Consider the following 20,269-nt stretch of genomic DNA (forward strand, 5'->3'; position numbering starts at 1 on the left):
AATGAGATCAGAAGCCCAAAGTTCAAGAGGCGATGTTACCAAAGAAACACAGAGGATAGTTAGAACACAAGTCACCCTAAGGTTTGGGTAGAGAAGAGCAGCGCATTCTGGAGTTCCACAGAGACCATGGTCCTGAGTGGCTGGTATGCAAGAGTGAACACCTCTTTCAGGATGGATGAACGGGTCTCATCGTCTTTTAAAATAGTGCACATAACCTACCAGGCTACCTATGATTGAATGGCCCTTGCAGAAGTCTCAGTGAAAAACAGGCAGTTCAAGAGTCCAGATACATGGTCAGGAACCAGAAAGAGGAGGTCTCAAAGCCCAAGCTATCCCAGGAACCCAGAGATCTCAAGAGACCAAGACAAACTGAAGAAAAGCAGACAGGTACAGCAGAATAATTACAGGGATTGCTAATTTAGGAATTAATTTTGTTAATATCTTTTTTTTTTTTTTTGAGACGGAGTCTCGCTCTGTCGCCCAGGCTGGAGTGCAGTGGCCGGATCTCAGCTCACTGGAAGCTCCGCCTCCCGGGTTCACGCCATTCTCCTGCCTCAGCCTCCCGAGTAGCTGGGACTACAGGGGCCTAGAGACGGGGTTTCACCGTATTAGCCAGGACGCTCTCGACCTCCTGACCTTTTGATCCGCCCATCTCGGCCTCCCAAAGTGCTGGGATTACAGGCTTGAGCCACCGCGCCAGGCCTTGTTAATATCATTTTAACTGTTAAAGGAAGGAGAAAGTCATAGGGAACATCCTCTTGAGGTAAAGATCACACCCACCAGGAGAAGGAAGAAACAAACAGTCATTTCTGATTCTGACAAGGGAAAAGAGATTGTTGCTACCCCTAGGGAGAATTTCTTTGTCAAATGTGGTTTCCCTGCAGACTGGGGGCCCAGGGCAGCCAGGGGTCTCCAGAGCCAAGCAATGGGGGAGGGGGCTTCAAAAGGAGAGACGGGTAATTTACAACTTTGCTTTGGAACATCTCTGCCCGTGTTATACTATTTTACTTTACATTCAAAAAATCTTCAGTGAGTGTTTATTCTGGGCTTTCAAAGGAGATTGGTTTTATTCAATATTTTGATTAGTTTTTTAAACACTTGAGCCATTTCTACTCCTTTATTCTCACCTTCTGCAGATTAGGACACCATTTAAAAGTTTGACAGTCTTTTCCCTAAACATTTTGTCCTTTTGCGGTTGTCAAATATTGAATTAGATCTTGTTATAAACAGACCAGAAGCTGGCATTGTTGACATTTCCCTTCATTAGTAACTGAAAGCCGATATTTTCAACCTATCAGCTCTAGTTTGGTCTAATGATAAGAACACAGTATGGGGAACAAGGCAATCTGTTTCCTTTCCTGCTCTTATTATGAACTCGCTATGAAACATTAACTGACAAAACGACTTCACTTAATGGGTGCCTAAGTTTCTCTTACAAGGAGAGTAAAAGAAAATTATTGATTAACCCTAGGATTCAAAGTCTGAATGAATAAAAGAAGGCATTAACTTGAGTCCTATGAGACTGTTGATTAAACCTAACATTTGAAATCTGAATGAATGAATGAAGGCGTTGATTTGAGTCCTGATTTTGTCCCTTATTCATTATTATAGTCTCTTCATTTATTTGGTTCTCACTCTATTTGCAAAATTAGAAAACCACAATATCTACTTTAACCCATTCAAAAGGATTATTACATAGAGTTAATTAGATAATGTAGTGAGGGCTTTACATATGGTGAAGTGCTAAACAGATGTTAGTTTTCATATTACATACTACACAGATTTCATTAAATAGACTATTTGGCCAGTTTAATTGAGGGGCTTCTGAAATAATGAGAAGTTCAGGCAAGATCTGTGGTTGTGGTTGTGGAGAGCTGAAGACCTAGTTAACTCTCCTGGAACTTGTCTCTAGACTAATCTGATTAACATAGATTCTAATCTAATCCCTCAAATGTTTGGAACTTCAGTTTTGAAACCTCAGTCATAGAGAATTACATGGTTGGAGGTTGAGGTCAAGGAGCACATACTTTGGTAGTTTTATGTATCAATTTGACTTTTTGAGGAGGAGGAAGATTTGTAGCAATTTCATGAAGATCTGCAAAATTTGTGAGAATATTGACTTGACTTGAGAAGCAGGAAATGAACAAAGTTCTCCCACTCTACCAAATGGATATTCCAGGCTCTGGAGGTATCCTAACAGGGGCAGGAGAGAATAAAAGGGAGGATGAACAGTATCTAATTAAACTTAGAGATGAAAGTGGAGAAAACCCCCAAAGTTATCCTTCTAAGCTTATATTCTACATTAAATTCAGTTTTGACCAGTCCCTTTTTCCATAGGAAATCAATTTCATGCTTTACTGATTTTGATTAAACGTAGAATTAATAATATTGGGTCAAAACCTATGTGGAAAGAGTTTTGTGTAAAACAGATTATCTTTATTTTCAAATTCTGAGTAGGCTACTGTACCCCTAACCCTCAATGAAATTTACCCAAGTGGGATGCTAAAATTTTGAAGGTAAATTGGTGCCATCAACAAGGTTCTGATAAAAGCTAATAGTTTATTCTAGGCATCAAGTAAGTTGATCCTCAATCTGTTGTTATCTCCTTTGTGTTAAAAAAGTGGAGCTTCTATGCCCACCAAGGAGAAAGAGCCCCTCTTCCTCCAGATTAGTCAACCCAAACCTGGGTCTTCGGTATTATGAACAGAGGCTCAATCTCAGCCTTACTTACACTCTCCACTGGGCACCCTTATGCAGGCACAGGTCTATCTGTATGAGGCAGACCTGGAGTGATTTTGTTTGGCCCAGTGTCCTGAACGTGTTTTGAAATAAGACTTTCTGTAAGGATTGGTAAAGGTTAGTGATGTTTTGACTTTACGATATTCACTTATCAGCTGCATTCTTGTGTTTTAGGGAAGAAGTAATTGTACTCTCTGAAGGCTTTTTCCCTATTTGAGTATGATTATTCCTTAACCACTAGAGAATGTGTCTTCTCTAAGTAGAATGGGAGGGGAAAATCTCCACGGAATCGTGGGAATTCTTACTCTGCGTTCTTACTCCTATTTGCTGTGTAAACTTGGGAAAACTGCTTCACCTCTATGAGCCTGAATCATCTCATTTGTAAAAATTACATATTTCATAGGCTTGAAATAAGGATTAAATGGGTTAAGAAGATATGCAAATTTCCTAGCAAAGTGCCTGACCCATAGCAGTAGACATTTAACAACTGTTAATTTCCCCTCCATCAACATGTGTGAAAGAAAGAATAGTATGGAATGATGAGTCAGCAACCCCAGATTCTAGTAGTAGCTGTTAAATTTGCTGGTGGTGACACTGGATAAGTCATTTAGACTGTATAGCTTAGGTTTCCTCTTTTATAAAAAATGAGAAGTTGAATTGTCTCTAAGGTTTCTTCTAGCTTGATGAATTTATGATTATTTGTACTTTTTTACTGATTTTATTCTAAGCCTACATTTAGCAGAAAGTTATATTTGTTACCTAAGAACCACTGACTTTCACACGGTGTTGACATCAGCACTTTCTCACATTCTTATACAAGAAAGAGAGTCTGCAAATTCTGCACGGTGTCCCTTGGAAGAACAAAGGGAGGTACTATCAGTAAATCTATAGAAAGCATTCCACTTCCGTGTGACAGTGATACAACTCTCTGTAGCAGAGAGGTAGAATTTTCTCCATTTTAGCGTGAGCTATGCCTCACACTTCTGGATTGCAGAACCAGCTCACAAGGATCTCACCTTTGGCCCATGTCAGAGGATCTTCCATGTCTGAAGTGCCTACCTTGAGGTCCTTGGCAATGGGTCACAGCTACTGCTATCCGTGCCTAGGGACATTTGTAGGCTAGATATTGGCCCTGGTTGAGGAATTACTGAATTCAGACTGATATGTCTATGGAACATAGTGGTTTCTGAGAGAATAGAATGGATGATTGTGGCTGGGTGTGGTGGCTCATGCCTGTAATCCCAACACTTTGGGAGGCTAAGATGGGCAGATCATGAGGTCAGGGGTTTGAGACCAGCCTGACCAACATGGTGAAACCCCGTCTCTACTAAAAATCCAAAAATTAGCCAGACATGGTGGTGTGCGCCTGTAATCCCAGCTACTCAGGAGGCTGAGGCAGGAGAATCTCTTGAACCCGGGAGGCAGAGGTTGCAGTGAGACGAGATCTTGCCATTGTACCCCAGCCTGGGCGACAGAGTGAGATTTCGTCTCAAAAAAAAAAAAAAAAAAAAAAAAAAAGGATGATTGTAGCCTGTGAATTTTTTCCCCATTGCTGTATGCATATATTTATTATACTTATTTTAAACATTTTGGAAATTGGTAGTATAAATAGATGGAAAATAGAGAATGTCAGTTCTCACTAATAAGTCTAGGCAAGAATTCCATCGACGGTGATTAAAACTCTTAGTTCTATAAGTCTTTAAGGAATTGTGAAGATCTATCTGAGGAAGACTGGCAGTGCAAAGATAATTTTCCCACAATCACAAAGACAGAATAGAGGTGGATTCCGAAAAATATAATCAACTTGCAAAATTGAATAAACTGCTGAATCGATTCTTTGTATTTAGCAAAAGGAAGCATATCTAGGAACCTGCATACATTCTCTAGAAATTAACTTGATTTTTACAGTTGACAGAGTCATGTATTAGGGTCTGGATACCTGATATACTGGATGGACTATTTCATGCTGCCCTTGGAGACAAGTTGGAGAAACGTTAGTAGTATTACAGCAGTGAAGTGAATTTACATATATTGACGCGTTACATCAACGAGTGTGAACTTTTACAAGATTCTAGTAGACCTGGAAAACATGGTGATAGAACTGAAAATATGTAGCCTGGAAAAGAAAAATGTTTTGTTGTTTTCCCTCTTGAGTAGTATGGGCATGGCAATTGTTCTCAAATATTTCTAATAGCTCTGTCATTAAAGACCAATTCAATATTCCTTGTACCTCGAGTAGGACAATTTGGGATCAGAAAGGCAGAATTTCTTCATGCGAGGGAAAATGTGTCTGTCAATAAGTCTAATAGAAAGGATATCTTTTGAGGTAGGAAATTTACTTTAAAGATGAGTTACTGCAGAGGTTGGATGCCTGTCTTGGACGTCGTCTAATGGTTGCTCACATTGAAGGGAATTTGGACAAGATAATTTCTTCGGGCCCACTCTAAACTTTTAGAAAGCAAACGAACATCTTTCTCTTTGTCATCATGGCTGAAGGAGCATATTATGTTTTGTCACATAGAAAAGTCTTTCATTTTTAAGTGCCCTGATTTCAAGATGGACCAGTAATGAGAAAACCATCTAAAAGCCATGAATAACAAGAATTTTCTCAAGGCATTACATCATGATAAAAGCCATCAGAAAGAGGGAGCATTCTGGTTTCTTCCTTAATAAATAACCCCAAATATTTAATTTAGAAAATTAAATTAAAAATTTATTTTAATTTAATTTTGTTTTGTTTTTGTGTTTGAGACAGGCTGGAATGCAGTGGTGCGATCATGACTCACTGTGGCCTCAACCTCTTAGGCTTAGGTGTTCTGTGCACCTCAGCCTCCCAAGTAGCTGGGACTATAGTCATGCAAAATTGAATAAACTGCCCCACTATTATTATTTTTTTTTCATAGAGACAAGGTTTTGCTATGTTGCCAAGGCTTGTCTCAAACTCCTGGGCTCAAGCAATCTGTCTGCCTTGGTCTCCTGAAGTGCTGGGATTACAGGTGAGAGCAACTGCTCCTGGCCCCAAAATATTTCTCTCTCTCTCTTTTTTTTTTTTTTTTTTTGGAGACAGAGTCTGGCTCTGTTGCCCAGGCTCAAGTACAGTGGCACAATCTCTGCTCACTGCAACCTCCACCTCCTGAGTTCAAGTGATTCTCCTGCCTCAGCCTCCCAAGTAGCTGGGACTACAGGCGCCCACCACCATGCCCAACTAATTGTTGTATTTTTAGTAAAGGTGGGGTTTCACTGTATTGGCCAGGCTGGTCTTGAAATCCTGATCTCAAATGATCCATCCACTTCGGCCTCCCAAAGTGCTGGGATTACAGGCACAAGTCACCATGCCCAGCCAAAATATTTCTTAAATGTATCCAATCCAATAGAAGTTATGACCACTATATGATAATTTGTATCAAGAATGTTGCTTTTTCTCTTACATTCTAGTAGCAATTTGTTGAAAAACAGGATCCCTTTGTAAATATCAGTAAATATTTTCTTAATGCTCAAAGTTATCCATGAGTTTTCCTTTTCTTTTCTAGACAGATTGTTGAAGGTCTTGATTCCTAGTTTAGAAAGTTAGTAGATGTTGACCTCTTTCATTGTGTAGTATATGTGAAGAAATACAGTTTATATGACATCAGGTTCATATATACCTTATAACTGAAGTTGAATATTTGAGAAATGACACTTATACCTACCCACTAGTATAACACTCTAAAATTTTCAATTGAATTCAATCCAATTCATTAATAATTAAATACTGTTAACTACTTTCACAGAATTTTCAGGTTGAAAAACACTGCTCTAATCAGTAGTCATTGAAAATTCAAGTAATGGCAGAATAAATGAGATAATTCAAATCTTGTCACATAAGACATTTGATAAACTTGCTAAAGAAAGATACATTTTTCATCCTTATTGTATGAAAAGTCCTGGGGTTTGCGATATGTTTGCACATTCTTTGTTTCCCTTCTTCCCAGCTTCTCAGCCTCCTCTCCCCGTCTTCCCACAGAAAACCACACTCTTTGGCAGCAGCCTCTTGAAACGTGAAAGACTGTAAGAAAGATGTATAGATAGACTGCCTTCATTCTGTGCACCTTAAAGCTTTACAGCTAGAGAAGCAAGTTGTAGCCTAAAGCTTGTCTGTTTATGAGCACATTCAGGTGACTGCCGTGATAATGAAATTGCCGATACACTGCTCAGAGCTGCTTGGGTAACCATTCTTTTATTATCAGGACGGCAAACACGGTTTGTAAGATCAAAGTGGACACCTCCTACAAGTTACATTTATTACGGGAGGCTAAAGTGTCCACATTCCTAGGAATCAATAAGACTTAAGGCAGAAAGATAGTAATATGCAATAGATGAATGCAATTTTTGACAGTTCAACAACCACCTAAGTAGGTGACAGAAACAAGAGGTAACCTAGTTCTGAAAGTTACCAATTCTGCCAGCTCTGTGGTTAAGCAAGGCGCTTGATATTGTAATAGCCACAGTCAGAGTCAGCCTGACAAAAATTTTGACTGTCAATACAGGCACTGAGAATGCTTTTAGAATTGTCTCCACTGCAGATTCCTCTGATAGCATTTTGATCCCACTGTTTCAGGAAGCAGGACCCCTACTCTGCGATCACAGTGCAAATAAAGTTAAGGTCATGATAACCAGTCACTATCACGGCATTTGGGAAGCCAGCCTGGGTGAGTTCCAGCCCTTAAAACATGGTACTTTCGCATTGTAGTGGCCTAACTGTGGCTCTTCTGCTGTGGACCGGCATCTAATAACAGTTCTACCATGGTTAAGGCCTTTTGTACTCCTCTCCACATGCATGTTTTAAAATTTTTTTACATTTAAAATGTTTTAAATTTATTTTCTTTTCTCAGCTATATTTTAAACTGACATATAAAAGTTGTATATATTTATGATGTACGACATGATGTTTTGAAATATGTACACATTGTGGAATGGCTAAATCAAGCTAATCAACATATGCATCACCTCACACCCTTGTCACTCGTCCCACCTTAAGCCCCTCTCTGTCAAGATTTTCAGATGGTTACCTTCAGAGAAGTCTGAAGAGCATCTTTCAGCTAAGCCCACTTCAAATGCTTATTAGAAACGCTTTTGCTTAGATTACTAAAAAGCTTTTCTAGTAGTTTTGAATATCTGTGAAATTTTGGCCAAAGCATTTGAGGAAGTAATAAAGGTCCTTTATTATTTCTTTTCAAAAACTCTCCAGTAAGTGGAGAGTCAAAAGAGGCTGAACTCCAGAAGCTCTGGATATTTAATGAGAGCGCTTTATTTTACAAAAGAAACGACTTCTCTAGCGTGGTATCAAGCTAACGTCTTCTGAAATTCCCTTTGCTTCCCCAGGAGTTCATTTTTCTAAAGACTAGAAGTGTAGGAAACATTTTCCTGATAATTTTGAAATGTTATTGTAATTTAAACTGTTAGTGTCAGAGAAGTGGTTTTTGTACTCAGTAGCTTATTTACTGCAAACTTTTACAGCCCATATTATTGGTGAAAAGACAATAATATTTAATGCATTTTAAATGGACTCAGAGTGTGCAAAGCTTGATCACAGATATATCTATTTTTCTTGTACTAAGAAAAACATATATAATAGTTTTTAAATAACAATTTTAATGATGTCAAAGGGTGCAGTAGGAAGAATAGATATATAGTATGCCTTGGGTTATCTCTGGGCTAACTGTTGGAAAAAGTTTACCATTTACTATGAATGGTTTTGATAGTCTGTCAAACTAAACTATACATATTTTTTTCTTTTTCTTTAAATGCATATTTCTCATGTCCACACTGAAAAAATGGGATGTCGTTTGGTAGAAATTAATCATTAGATCTTTGCTGTACCTTCTTCTCTGTACAGTATGTACTTAAATTAGGGGCAGGATTATCAAAGATAATTGACTCTGGATATATCACTTTGATTGAATTCCCCATGTTTCAGTTGTGGGAACACCTGCTTAGGAGCACGCTTCCATTATAGGTAAACAATTTCCAACAGGGTGTAGAAAGTAGGCTTAAACACTGGTTCATATTTTATATCAATTTCTAATAAAAGAAAAACAAAATAGTTGTTTTCAGTAATCCTTTAGGGAAAAGTCAAAAGAACAGAGACACCTGAAAATAAGAAAGCGTCTTAGAAGGGAACATGCCTTCCTTCTATATGTATTTTCTGTTTATGCATTTTTGTGGTTCTTTCATCTGTATAGTTTCATGTTTAGCAAAGTTTAAGGAGGAGTGATCCATGAATTCAGCACAGCTTTTAATTTTCTACAGGGTGTAGGTCTGACCTTTCTCTGATGTTTTGCACATCTTACCACCTGTTTTATTCCATTTTGTTAGAGATAATTGTCTTCTTGAGCCCAGGTTTAACACTGCCCTCACTCCCTTGGCCCCTCCCTTGGCTGCTACTCACTCAAAAGGGTCGCTGGGATCTGCCCTCTGGAGCTCTGGAGGGATGGGGATTCTTTTGTAGTACATTTCCCAGTCGAAGGCTCCTCGCATGGCATCCCCAGCTTGTGCCTCATACCCAAAGTGATTGTGGTCAATGACATCGATCATGGGACACACGATGGTTTTGTGGTTTAGTGCAATTTGGTCTGAAAAATGAAAGCACAAAATAGGAAATGACATGCCTGCCTAGGTCATCTATCATTTTTCAGCAAAGAGAAGCCTGTAGTCCCCTACTAATGCATAACGCTTGTAGCCTTGGCTCCCTGTCATCCTTAGAGCACTTTTCAGGAATCTCTGAATTCTGGACTTAACGTGATGGGACAGCAGTTAGGTCCAATGAGAGTTGTTGTATTTTCCTTTAAGAAAGTTATGTCCCAGAGAGACTTGCAGAAGTCCATTTAGCTCTCCCTGTGTCACATTTTTGCTCTGACCTGTCCCCAATCTGTCATTTTATCGTGCATCCAACGTGCGCAGAGTATAAACAGTAGTTGTGTTCTTTCAAGCATACTGCTGGAGCCTGCTGAGAAAATACTGGCCTGCTTTCCGGAGGTTCCAAAATGTGAATATTTAACTTCATGGATCTTGTGGCATCTAATCTCATAACAATCATGGTGGCTGCTCTCCTATAAATGCGACAGATCATACATAGAATTCTTTGCTCTCAGGTTTGCCAGAGATTTTTCCAAGTCCTATTTTGCCGCTGTTCTTGGAGCTAAACTCTGTTGATCAAAGCTATACATTTTCTTCCCTCATCATATTTGAAAAAGTATTACGTGATATTATACTACTGCGATGACTTCTACTACTCTTAAATTCTTGAGTAACTACCAAGTGATTTATTCTCATGCTATTCCTAATACTCTTAGCAACCCTGTAGGGTAACTATTATTGTTATCCCCAATTTATTACCATCCCCAATGTATGAGGAAGGTAAGATTAGAGAAATTAAATAACTTGTCAAGGGTTATGCAGCTTTTGAGAGCAATAACCAAGATGCAACCTCTGCTTAACAATCCAGTTTCAAACCTGACCTTTCGATTGTTCGATTGTTCTCATGGTAGCAGAGAGGTGATTTGTTTTATTCAGTTCCAGCACCTTCCTTTCCTATGTGGCTATGGTTATTGTGATGACTTAACAGGTAGCACAGGGCACTGGCATTTGCATCCTTTGGTTTAGCTAGAATACCTATCTGTGAGGAAACTTTCTTTCCAAGAATGTAAATTTAGTTCATATTTATTGTAACAGACCAGTGCTGTCTAATAGGCAGAGCTTCTTGTTATTCGGAAGACCTTTAGATGTGACAATAAACAAATAAAAAACATATCATTTAGCACAATTAGGAAGTTTGGTTATTTCCATATCATATTTTGTTTCCCCAGAGATTGCGGAGTAAATATAATTTGTTTTGGGGATAAAGTTCCTGCAGTAAGGAAACTATCTGTTTGCTTCAGAAGTTTGTTTCTCTTAAGCATAGGATAAAAAGCATAAGGTTTTACTGGTTGTAATAATAAGTGGCTTTATTTTGATGACACTGATGAAACAGGGATGGAAACCACAGAATTTTGTGAACACTTTCCCCTCTAGGTCTATATGCCTTTCCATCCGTCCGTCCGTCCGTCCGTCCATCTATCCATCCATCCATTTATCCATCCAGTCATTCTTTTCATATTTCAACAATTATTTATTGATTAGAAACTATGTGGTAGTCACTTTTTCTAGGTTCTGGGGATACCATGATGAATAACATCACAAACAATTCTGTCTTTAGGAATGAAGCAAAGACAATGAATAAACATAATAAATAGCTAAATTATATAGTGTTTTAAAAGGTGATAAATGAGATGGGAAAAAAATAAAACAGGGGAAGGGGAATGCAGGATACTGGAGTGTGGAAAGGGTTGCGATTTTAGAGCATGGTCCTGGTAAGCCACAGAGAGCCAGAGGTGGGCTTAGTCTTACTTCAGTTTAATTAGCAGATGAAGAAAGCCCCCAGCACCATTTCTAGTTAATCTCCACCACGGGATGGCTAAGCATTTGTTTTTTACCAGGGCAAGCCTTATAATGGGTTGAGATGTCTTTGACAGAGGAGACCGACTTTGCTGGGTCCAGAATATTTTTTATCTCATCCCTGCAGGTATTTTAGTATCAAAGTTTCAGTGACTTTCTTCAATCAAATTCAGAATCAGGTTGATTTACAAGTTCCTTGACCATCAAGGAGTCCCAAGGTGACCCAAAGAGAATGTGTCTGTTAAAGTAACTGTCAACTTTTCCTTCAAATTTCCTTTTCACTCTTATCCAGCTGTACTAGCTTAGGTTGAAAGCAGCATGACTAATTTTTCATCCAAGGCTTGTTCCTACATTTCAATTTCCAGGGATCAAACAAACAGACTTAATGGGAAATTGAAATTCAGGTATAATCCCGAGGTGAAAAATGAGCCAAGAAACTGTGTGGCTCTGCCTGTTTTCTCATTTTGGATGATGTGTCAAGACACTGATAGAGGAAAATAAAAAAAGATAGTGATCCTGAACTTGAATCATTTCTTATCCATCAGGACTACAGGAAATGAAATACTTTAATGAGAAATGTGGGTTGTGGGTTTCTCTTACTCTTTTTTTTTCTGTCTTCTTCTTTTTAGATAGATTCATAGTGAACAATCAGACACTCAATAATTGGCATTTAGGGATTTGCTTTGATTCATAACTAAATTAGGCCTTTTGCTGACTTCCTTGAGTATTCAACACCATATAGGTCAAATTCTGTTTGAGGGAATCTCACTGTTGCTGATGAAGCTCTAAATTGCTGTGTCCTTGGACAAGGTACTTTTAATTAAAGGCTCGGAGGAGTCTCTGACTGCAGGGGCACCGAAACATTCTGGTTGATTAGGATAGCTGGGCAGTCATCTGTGCAGGGGTATGTGGCTGGGCAATGTGGTGGGTGGGTGTTGGGTGTTGGTGGTTTCCTGTTTTAAATCCCATACAGTTTCAATTGATTTTTCCCTCACATCTTTTACTAATGGAGCTTTGCTGGTTCTTGCTGAAAACCTACACAGTAGTCAATAGCAAACTGTTCTTTCTGAGACAGCTATTGTGAAGGCAGTTGCTAGTGACTTTAGTTCCAAGGCCAGGGATATTTTTACAATAAAAGTTGATTTAGCAAAGTCAGAAAGGAGAACACTATGTGTGCACCGAGAACTTTTTAGAAGGAGGGTTTTTTTTTTTTTTCAAACTGACTATTTCTTATCTACAACTGGACTTTATATTTTACTTCGTTTAAAACAAAAGTAATGAAGCTTGAACTGAACCACACGTATGTTTTCTACCTTAAATTACTTTCAGTTCTTTTGTGTATCTAACAGTCCAAGTGTGTTATGACATAATCTTGTTTCCCTCAGCTTAGCCATATTGTGAGCATTAAAGACACAGCTCCTGGACAGCTGCGCTGTGTTTGAAGGAATCTATGTAAATACAGGGAACTGTATATTTAGGACTATAGGATGGTGCCAGAAGTGGAAAGAATAACAGAAAAGAAACGGCATTATAAATCCTAGAAAATGTCAAGGTGCTTACACTTTAACTGTATTCTGGGGATGAATATTTTTCCTTCCTCTTTTCTTAACAATCCTGTAATACTTGTTCAGTGTGTGTGTGTGTGTGTGTGTGTGTATTTTAATCTTGCTGTAGTTACAGGACTATAAAAGAGTTTTGGGATACATTTTTCTTTTAGTGTTCACCCAGTGAATTTGACAACGCTAAAGGAGGATATCTAAGATAAATGAAATCTTTTTAAAACTGTAAGTTAGCTTGAAGTTGGTATTATTTAAAATGCCAATTTTATGGCATTATGTAGAATACTGCCTGAAGCAGTTACCTAGAAAACTGTTTTCAGCAGTGGTAAATATAAAATTCAAGGCTTCTACTGGAAACCTTGTAGAGGGGACCTCTAGCATTTGTTGATTGCAAACTAAATAGAAGCAAACCGCTCACTCCCCCTGAGGCATCCCAGGATGGTGCCGTAGCAACCTGTACTCACTGAGGAGTGGGGGCAGCCAGTTCACATTGACCTCGCAGTGGGAGTCCAGGAACGTCAGGACTTCTCCTCTGGCCATAGATGCCCCCAGGAGACGGGTCCTGATGAGTCCTTCTCTTTTCTTGGTGCGAACAATCCTCACTTTGGAAAATCGGGCCATGTATTCTTCCAATTTATCCTTCAGGTGTTCTAGGAAGGAAGTAGAAAATGCTTAGAAAAAACGCCAAACATTAGTTGCAGCTGAATTATTCATGGTTGTTTGTGCATAGAGAGTATGTGACTGATGAATCCTGGGGTAACATTCTCCTCTCCTTATCTAGATGCGAGATACTAATAAGGTTTTTGCATCCTACAGTTTTCCAAAATGCTTTTTCAACTGCAAATATTGCCCTTTTTTGAACACAAAAGTCACTGACATGCCAGAGGTCTGTTACGCAGTTGCTGCTGGTTGACAGCCACAGCGTGTAATCCTAGCCCACACTCCAAAGACAGGCTTCTGCCCTGTGGTCCCTGCTGGGTAAAGTCAGATGAAAATCCTGGAAATGGGCTCTTTCCAACCAAAGAGTTCTTTATAGCAGGGCTTTGCCCAGTATTTTGTGTATTGAAAATAATGCATGTAAAACAACAGGAAAGAAAAATATCTGTCATATCAAGAAGAACCAGATTTTTTCCCCCACAAGTTAATAGCAAACTAGTAAGCAAGTTTAGCATCTTGCTTCTGATTTGAAGTGGAAAGATGACTGACTACAGATGAAATACTATACCGTCATTTGGAACTTACCTATTAAAGATTTGGAAATATTTCTTAGCGATTTAAATTTGGAAATGTTTCTTGCCTAATTAAAAACAAATAGTGGAAACAAAATCAAATCGGATAATTTATTCACAGAATAAAATATTTCCTACTGTCTCTGACAAAATGCATCAAGCTCTCAGTTCTTACTATGTCAGATAAGAGTATTTGCTGCCTTCCTGGGGTCATGTACTTATATGCTTTATATCCTCTGGTTTCATTCTGCTGTATCTAAGACATTATGAGGGTTTTATTGGAATCTCTGACAGGTATAGTCTAATATTCATTGAAGAAGAATCTTAGTATGCATATGCTGTGTATTTTTCACTTTTCAAATGTTCTCGGCATGTCTGTAATCAAAGGCAATATTACGAAGTCTCTTTGCGTGGTCTGTAGCAATAAGGATTCATGTAGGATTTGTGATTCCTTCCTGCTATCCAATGCGACAGATGTCAGAATTACTCTGTATTGGAGTTTCTCTGTGCATAGAGGTTCTTTCTCATTTCTTATTAACTAGTATAGTTTTATAAAATCTTAATTTCCCTTTTTATTGACGGTTCTATGTTTCACATAATGGGTCAATGAAAACAATATTTGGCTTTCTAATTTTCACTGTAAAAGAATACAGATGGGGCCAGGCATGGTGGCTGATACGTGTAATCCCAGAACTTTGGGAGGCAGAGGTGGGAGGATTACCTGATGTCAGGAGTTCAAGACCAGCCTGACCAACATGGTAAAACCCAGTCTTTACTAAAAATTCAAAAATTAGCTGGGCATGGTGGTGGGCACCTGTAATTCCAAATACTTGGGAGACTGAGGCAGGAGAATTGCCTGAATCCGGGAGGCGGAGGTTGCAGTGAGCTGAGATTGTACCGCTGCTCTCCAGCCTAGGCAACAGAGTGAGACTGTGTCTCAAAAAAAACAAAAACAAAAACAAACAAACAAAACAAACAAATACAGATGGAATTTTCCATGAGAGTGTTTTAGCTCAAAATGTGTTCCCCTGTATTTTGTTCTTCATGTAAGTAACAGGGATATGAAGATCAGACTATGAAAAGTAAACTCTTTTTCCAGGGTTGGAATCAGAGTAGGCCTGAGAGGGATGTCTACAATGGTAATACATATGAGTAGGTCATGCAAACTCTTGAAGCCTGAATAGCCTCACCTATAAGACGTAAAGGATTTAGGGGATTGTTTTTTCCTTCTAGAATGTGGTGGACAGTCAAGCTTTGAATTAGGCTTCAGTGAGACTGGTCAGTGTTCATTCAACAAACATTTGTGTATTAAGCCAATAATAGAAGACTAGTAAGTCACTTGTATGTATGAATAAAAACAGCATTTTTATCTGAAGAAATGCCTTTGAATGCTGAGCACAAATGACAAAAAATTTAGAATTTTGTTTTTCCTGGTGAGATTTTGATGATTCATCATCTTGTATCTCTTGCAAATTAAAGGAAGAAGTTTTGGCAAGCCACAGACTATCAGATATGAGTATTTAAGCAGTATTGTGCTCTCTCAACTAAGAGGCAAGTTCTACTGTGTACCTCTTTGCTCCTGCCCCTCTGCTCAGTGCTCCCCAACACAAGGCTTCCCTTCTCCATTGTGTGTAAGCTGCAAAGAAAGATTCTACGGGCTATAAAACACACTGCATGTGTGTAAAACTGCAGCTTTACTCTCTTGTCAAGGGACTAAAGAAGATGCAAGTGACACCACTGCACAATCAAAGGCAATGACTAAGTGATGAGTGATCAATACAAGGACGTCATTATGTGTCAGCATCTTGAAAGGGCCATGTGCTGTCAGGATTTCCCACAGTAAAAAATATTTAAGAAAACTTTATAATCTCATTACTGTAATTTATTTAGGTATTGAAATCTTTCTGTATCATCAATTTACAAACAAGTTGCATTCTATATATTTAATTGTAAATCAGTTGTTTGGACCACAGAAGATATTGTCTCATGGAAGTAGTGTCTCAACAGTCATTGGGGACTAAACAGAGATAATATTTGTTAGGCCTACTAAAATATATTTTTCTCCTTCACTATTCATTTGTCATATGTCACACTATGAGGACTACCTCAGCAGTTCAAGATACACTTACGTTTTTCCTCCCTGACACCCAAGGACTAAAGGGTCCTCTCTTGGGAGAGAGGAGGAGAAATGAGTAATTTCCTATAGCTCCATTACAGGGAGTTGTTCTAGAATGTTCTAACTCCCCAGGTCTTCCAAAGTGAGAGTCAAAGGGTTAAGTCACCTGAGAGTGGTTGTCCCAACTTTGGATTTAGACTTTTGTATTCTTCGGTTTATAGGAAATTCTCTAGAACTCAGTGAGGGTTGTCTCTACATGTTTTCTATTTTTCTGTACACATTTTCTGATACTGCATATTTTTCCTATATCAAAGCCCATTTTAATTTACTAAAAACATTGTATAGTGTGAATTCACTAAGCATAAGGGGTTTGACCCTTCAATATTGTCCATTAGATGTTTAGATCAGTTCTTCTAGTTTGAACTTTATGGTGATAGTTAGCTTGCTCTGCCTCAGATAATGATCTGGTTGACTGCACTTTGAGGGGTCCTTTCTCTCTTAGTAGTTCATTGTAACATCTAATTACCCATAACTCACAATGAAGGCAGGTATCATCAGTCTAATTAGCAAATTAAACTCTCATACAAGGGATTTACTGAAGATGGTGGAGATGGCTTTAAATTAAGAACATTTTACTTTCTTTGGTATGAACAGGGTTTAGAATCATTTCTTTTTTTTTTTTTTTTTTAGTTATTTTAAAACTTTTATTATGGAGAATTTTGAACATACATAAAATTAGATACTATTACTCTTATTTTTAAAAATATCCTTCATCCAGCCCCAACAGCCATTAACCCATGGTTAGTTGCGCCCCATCTATGTGCTAATTCACTCCCCCCATTTCTCCTATTTTGAAGCAAATGTCAGACAAAAGACCATATTTTAGTCAAGGGTTCTCTGGAGAGGGTTTAGATTCATTTCTAAAATGTTATTAACATGATTTTAAACATAATATGCTATTATTTTAATTCAAGTATTGCATTTTTGAAGGTCACTTTTGAACTTCCTTAATTTTAAATAACACCAAGGAAATTTACGGGTTTTATTTATAAGCCAGGCAGATCTGCCTAATGACTTTGAGACATTTGCAAAACTGTTTGTAATTTTTTTGATCCATGGTCCAGACAACCAGTGAATAAATTATTGTTAAAATCCACTGAATGCAAGTAAATCCCGATGACATGGAAAAATGAATACAACTTCAAAAATAGCAGTTTTTGCCAGGGCTTATTGTGTCACTGTGAGGCAATAATGAGATAAAAAGTTGTATTCCAACGAAATTTTGACGTCATGTTACTGTGAATACCAAATTTAGCAGTTTCATAGAATGTATTTTCCTCTTTTTTTCCCAGAGATTTCACTTACGTGCCATACATTTATATGGAGACTAACCACTCATTAGTGAATTTAGTGTTTAGGGAAGCAACTAAACACCAAAAATATTAACCTTCAGCAATTTGCATAGTAAAACGAGTCACAGACATGAGTCCTAGTCCTGTTGCTGACTGGCTGCGTGACTTGGATAAGTCATTTCATACCATATGACCTCATTTTCCTCAGCTATAAGATGAAGGATGTGTGATTGGCTCATCACAATTATTCCTTCTAGTTTCTAATTCTATAATTTCCCTTGTGATATTTTACTTACTGAGTAGACCCAGTCCTCTCAAATCCTTAGTTTTTCCTTTTAAAAGCATCCCAGTCGTTGGTATTTTGGTATTTTCTTTTGACTATGTCTCACTTTGGAAAGAGACAAATCAAAATAAAGTGAACTTGTATCACAGGGTTAGTCAAAAAACAAACTCCAGAGCATTTTCTTTGGTCACTATGGGATCCATCTGATCTTGTACAGTTCACTGTCTATGAGACTGCCACTAATGTCAGAATAATGACTTTGAAGCACTGTTAGTTCATCAAAGATTTAAATCTGTTCAATAAGTTATGCTTATTATGTCAGAAAAATGCAGTCACAGTTTAGAAAGCTTTGAGGGATTGTTCCCAAGGGGGCTGACAAGTGAGTGACCATCAGTATTAGAGAGCCTGGCCAGGACATTGCTAAGTGGAAGACTCACTAAAGGTCATGCCAACAGCTGCCCCAGGCTCAGCAGTTGGTATGGAGGCCCAGCCACTTGTTGCTTAGTTCTTTCTGTTTCCTTTGAATTTCCTAATTTACATCTGAAGGGGAGAGCAAGAGGGGCCAGGAAACACTATTGATCTGGAGATACGGATTTCTGTGTTTAAGTACACACCTATGGTGATGACATTTCTTTGATGTTTATACTTTGGTGTTGGCTGATTGCCATAAGATCATGTAGAATATGTGCTAGTTATTATGGGTAAACTTAGCTATGAGTTCTGAAATGTAATGGATTATAAATACACAGAAACAAACATATCTAAAATTTGCTGGTTAATCCTTACACAACAAGAATATACTATTAAGTGCAACTCTTATTCTGGGTATTTTGAGGTTTTTACCAGAGTGATAGGAATACTTTACAACTAGAGAATATAAGATATTCTTCAATTTTTTAATCTACTTGGCATATGTCATGTATATATTTTGACAGCAAGTGGAAATGCAAAGGATAACTGTCTACTTAGCAGGCCTATAAAGACATTTTCTATATTCTTTACACAGAAGAAACATACATATTTTAAGTCTCTAGTTAAATTCCAGAAAATTGTCAGTCTCTTCGTGTCCTAGTAGAACACACTAAATCAGTCCCTTTTGATAGCATTTGACTATAGGCATTTCACAATTATCTCTGGAGCACAAAAAAGTCCATCTAAGAAAGGAACAGAATTATTGAAACCATGTTTAATTGCTTCTAGTATGATCTCAGCTGGTTCTATTACTGGATGTCTTATTTCTATTCTTCTAATATGCAAAGCATCGTAAGTTATTTGGGAAATAGCTGGGAAAAACTTAAATAAATAGATAAAATATGTTTTTGCTTATATAAAAAGAAGAAAAGATAGAATTAGAATGTCACCCTTTTGCAACTCCTAATGAATTAATGGATCAACCCATTATAGGCTGCTGACATCACACAAGGAGTGACAATCACTTATTATGTGTTTCTCAATAGGAAGACACATCACCACCTATGAAGTATTCTTGTCAAATGCATTGAATCTGAATTTAATCATTTCTTTAGATAAGTGGTCCCCAACTTTTTTGGCACCAGGGGCCAGTTACATGGAAGGCATTTTTCCATGGGGGCTGGGGAGGGATGGTTTCAGGATGAGACTATTTCACCTCAGATCACCAGGCATTAGATTCTCATAAGGAACACGCAACCTAGATCCTTCACATGTGCAGTTCACAATAGAGTTCGGCTCCTACAAGAACCTAATGCCACTGCTGATCTGACAGGAGGCAGAGCTCAGGTGGTAATGCTTACTCACCTGCTGCTCACCTCCTGCTGTGGCCAGGTTCCTAACAGGCCACACATGGGTACTGGTCTGCTGCCTGGGGCTTAGGGACCCCAGCTTTAGGTCTAACTGTTCTCAGAACAGTCCTAGGATCGGCCTGTTTATTCTTGTTGCCCAATAACGAGATGCTGATGAACTGGGAAAGAGAAGAGTTTATTCCTGTAACTGGGTACAATCAGTACCAGGCCTAGAAAATATTGCCAGACCAACTCAAAATTACAAAGTTTTTCAGAGCTTATATACTATCTGAGCTATATGTCTACATGTTAGTGTGCATTTGTCTAGAAACATAAGTGATGAATTTCTTCTAATCTATAACTAAGGTCTGAATTTTGAAGACCTTCCTCTGGAGCTTCAGTAAATTTACTTAATCTAGATGGTTCTAGGTGCTGGGGGTGATTACCCTTTTTTCCTTTCTTTTTTTTGAGATGGAGTCTCACTCTGTTGTGTAGTGGTGTGATCTCAGCTCACTGTAGCCTCCACCTCCCAGGTTCGAGTGATTCTCCTGCCTCAGCCTCCCGAGTAGCTGGGCCTACAACCATGCACCACCATGCCTGGCTAATTTTATTTTATTTTATTTTTAGTAGAGATGGGGTTTCACCGTGTTGGCCAGGCTGGTCTCAAACTCCTGACCTCATGTGATACACTCACCTCAGCCTCCCAAAGTGCTGGGATTACAGGTGTGAGCCACTGCATCCGGCCCCCTTATCTTGTCT

At 38.4% G+C, this 20,269-nt stretch overlaps 1 protein-coding gene across 5 annotated transcripts in view; it reads right to left on the bottom strand.

Moving 5' to 3' along the window:
- The window catches only part of LOC105466678 (polypeptide N-acetylgalactosaminyltransferase like 6), a 1,213,852-nt gene that overhangs the window by 217,129 nt on the left and 976,454 nt on the right, over nucleotides 1-20,269 (bottom strand). For all 5 annotated transcript variants that reach the window (XM_011715760.3, XM_011715757.3, XM_011715758.2 and 2 more), the window contains 2 exons: nucleotides 13,235-13,420; nucleotides 9,167-9,350 (listed from right to left, as the gene is read on the bottom strand). In XM_011715760.3, the coding sequence (XP_011714062.2) occupies nucleotides 9,167-9,350; nucleotides 13,235-13,420 (370 nt within the window). The remainder of the gene's footprint in view (nucleotides 1-9,166; nucleotides 9,351-13,234; nucleotides 13,421-20,269) is intronic.

This window comes from Macaca nemestrina, chromosome 3, assembly GCF_043159975.1.
Source record: "Macaca nemestrina isolate mMacNem1 chromosome 3, mMacNem.hap1, whole genome shotgun sequence".
NCBI lineage: Eukaryota > Metazoa > Chordata > Mammalia > Primates > Cercopithecidae > Macaca > Macaca nemestrina.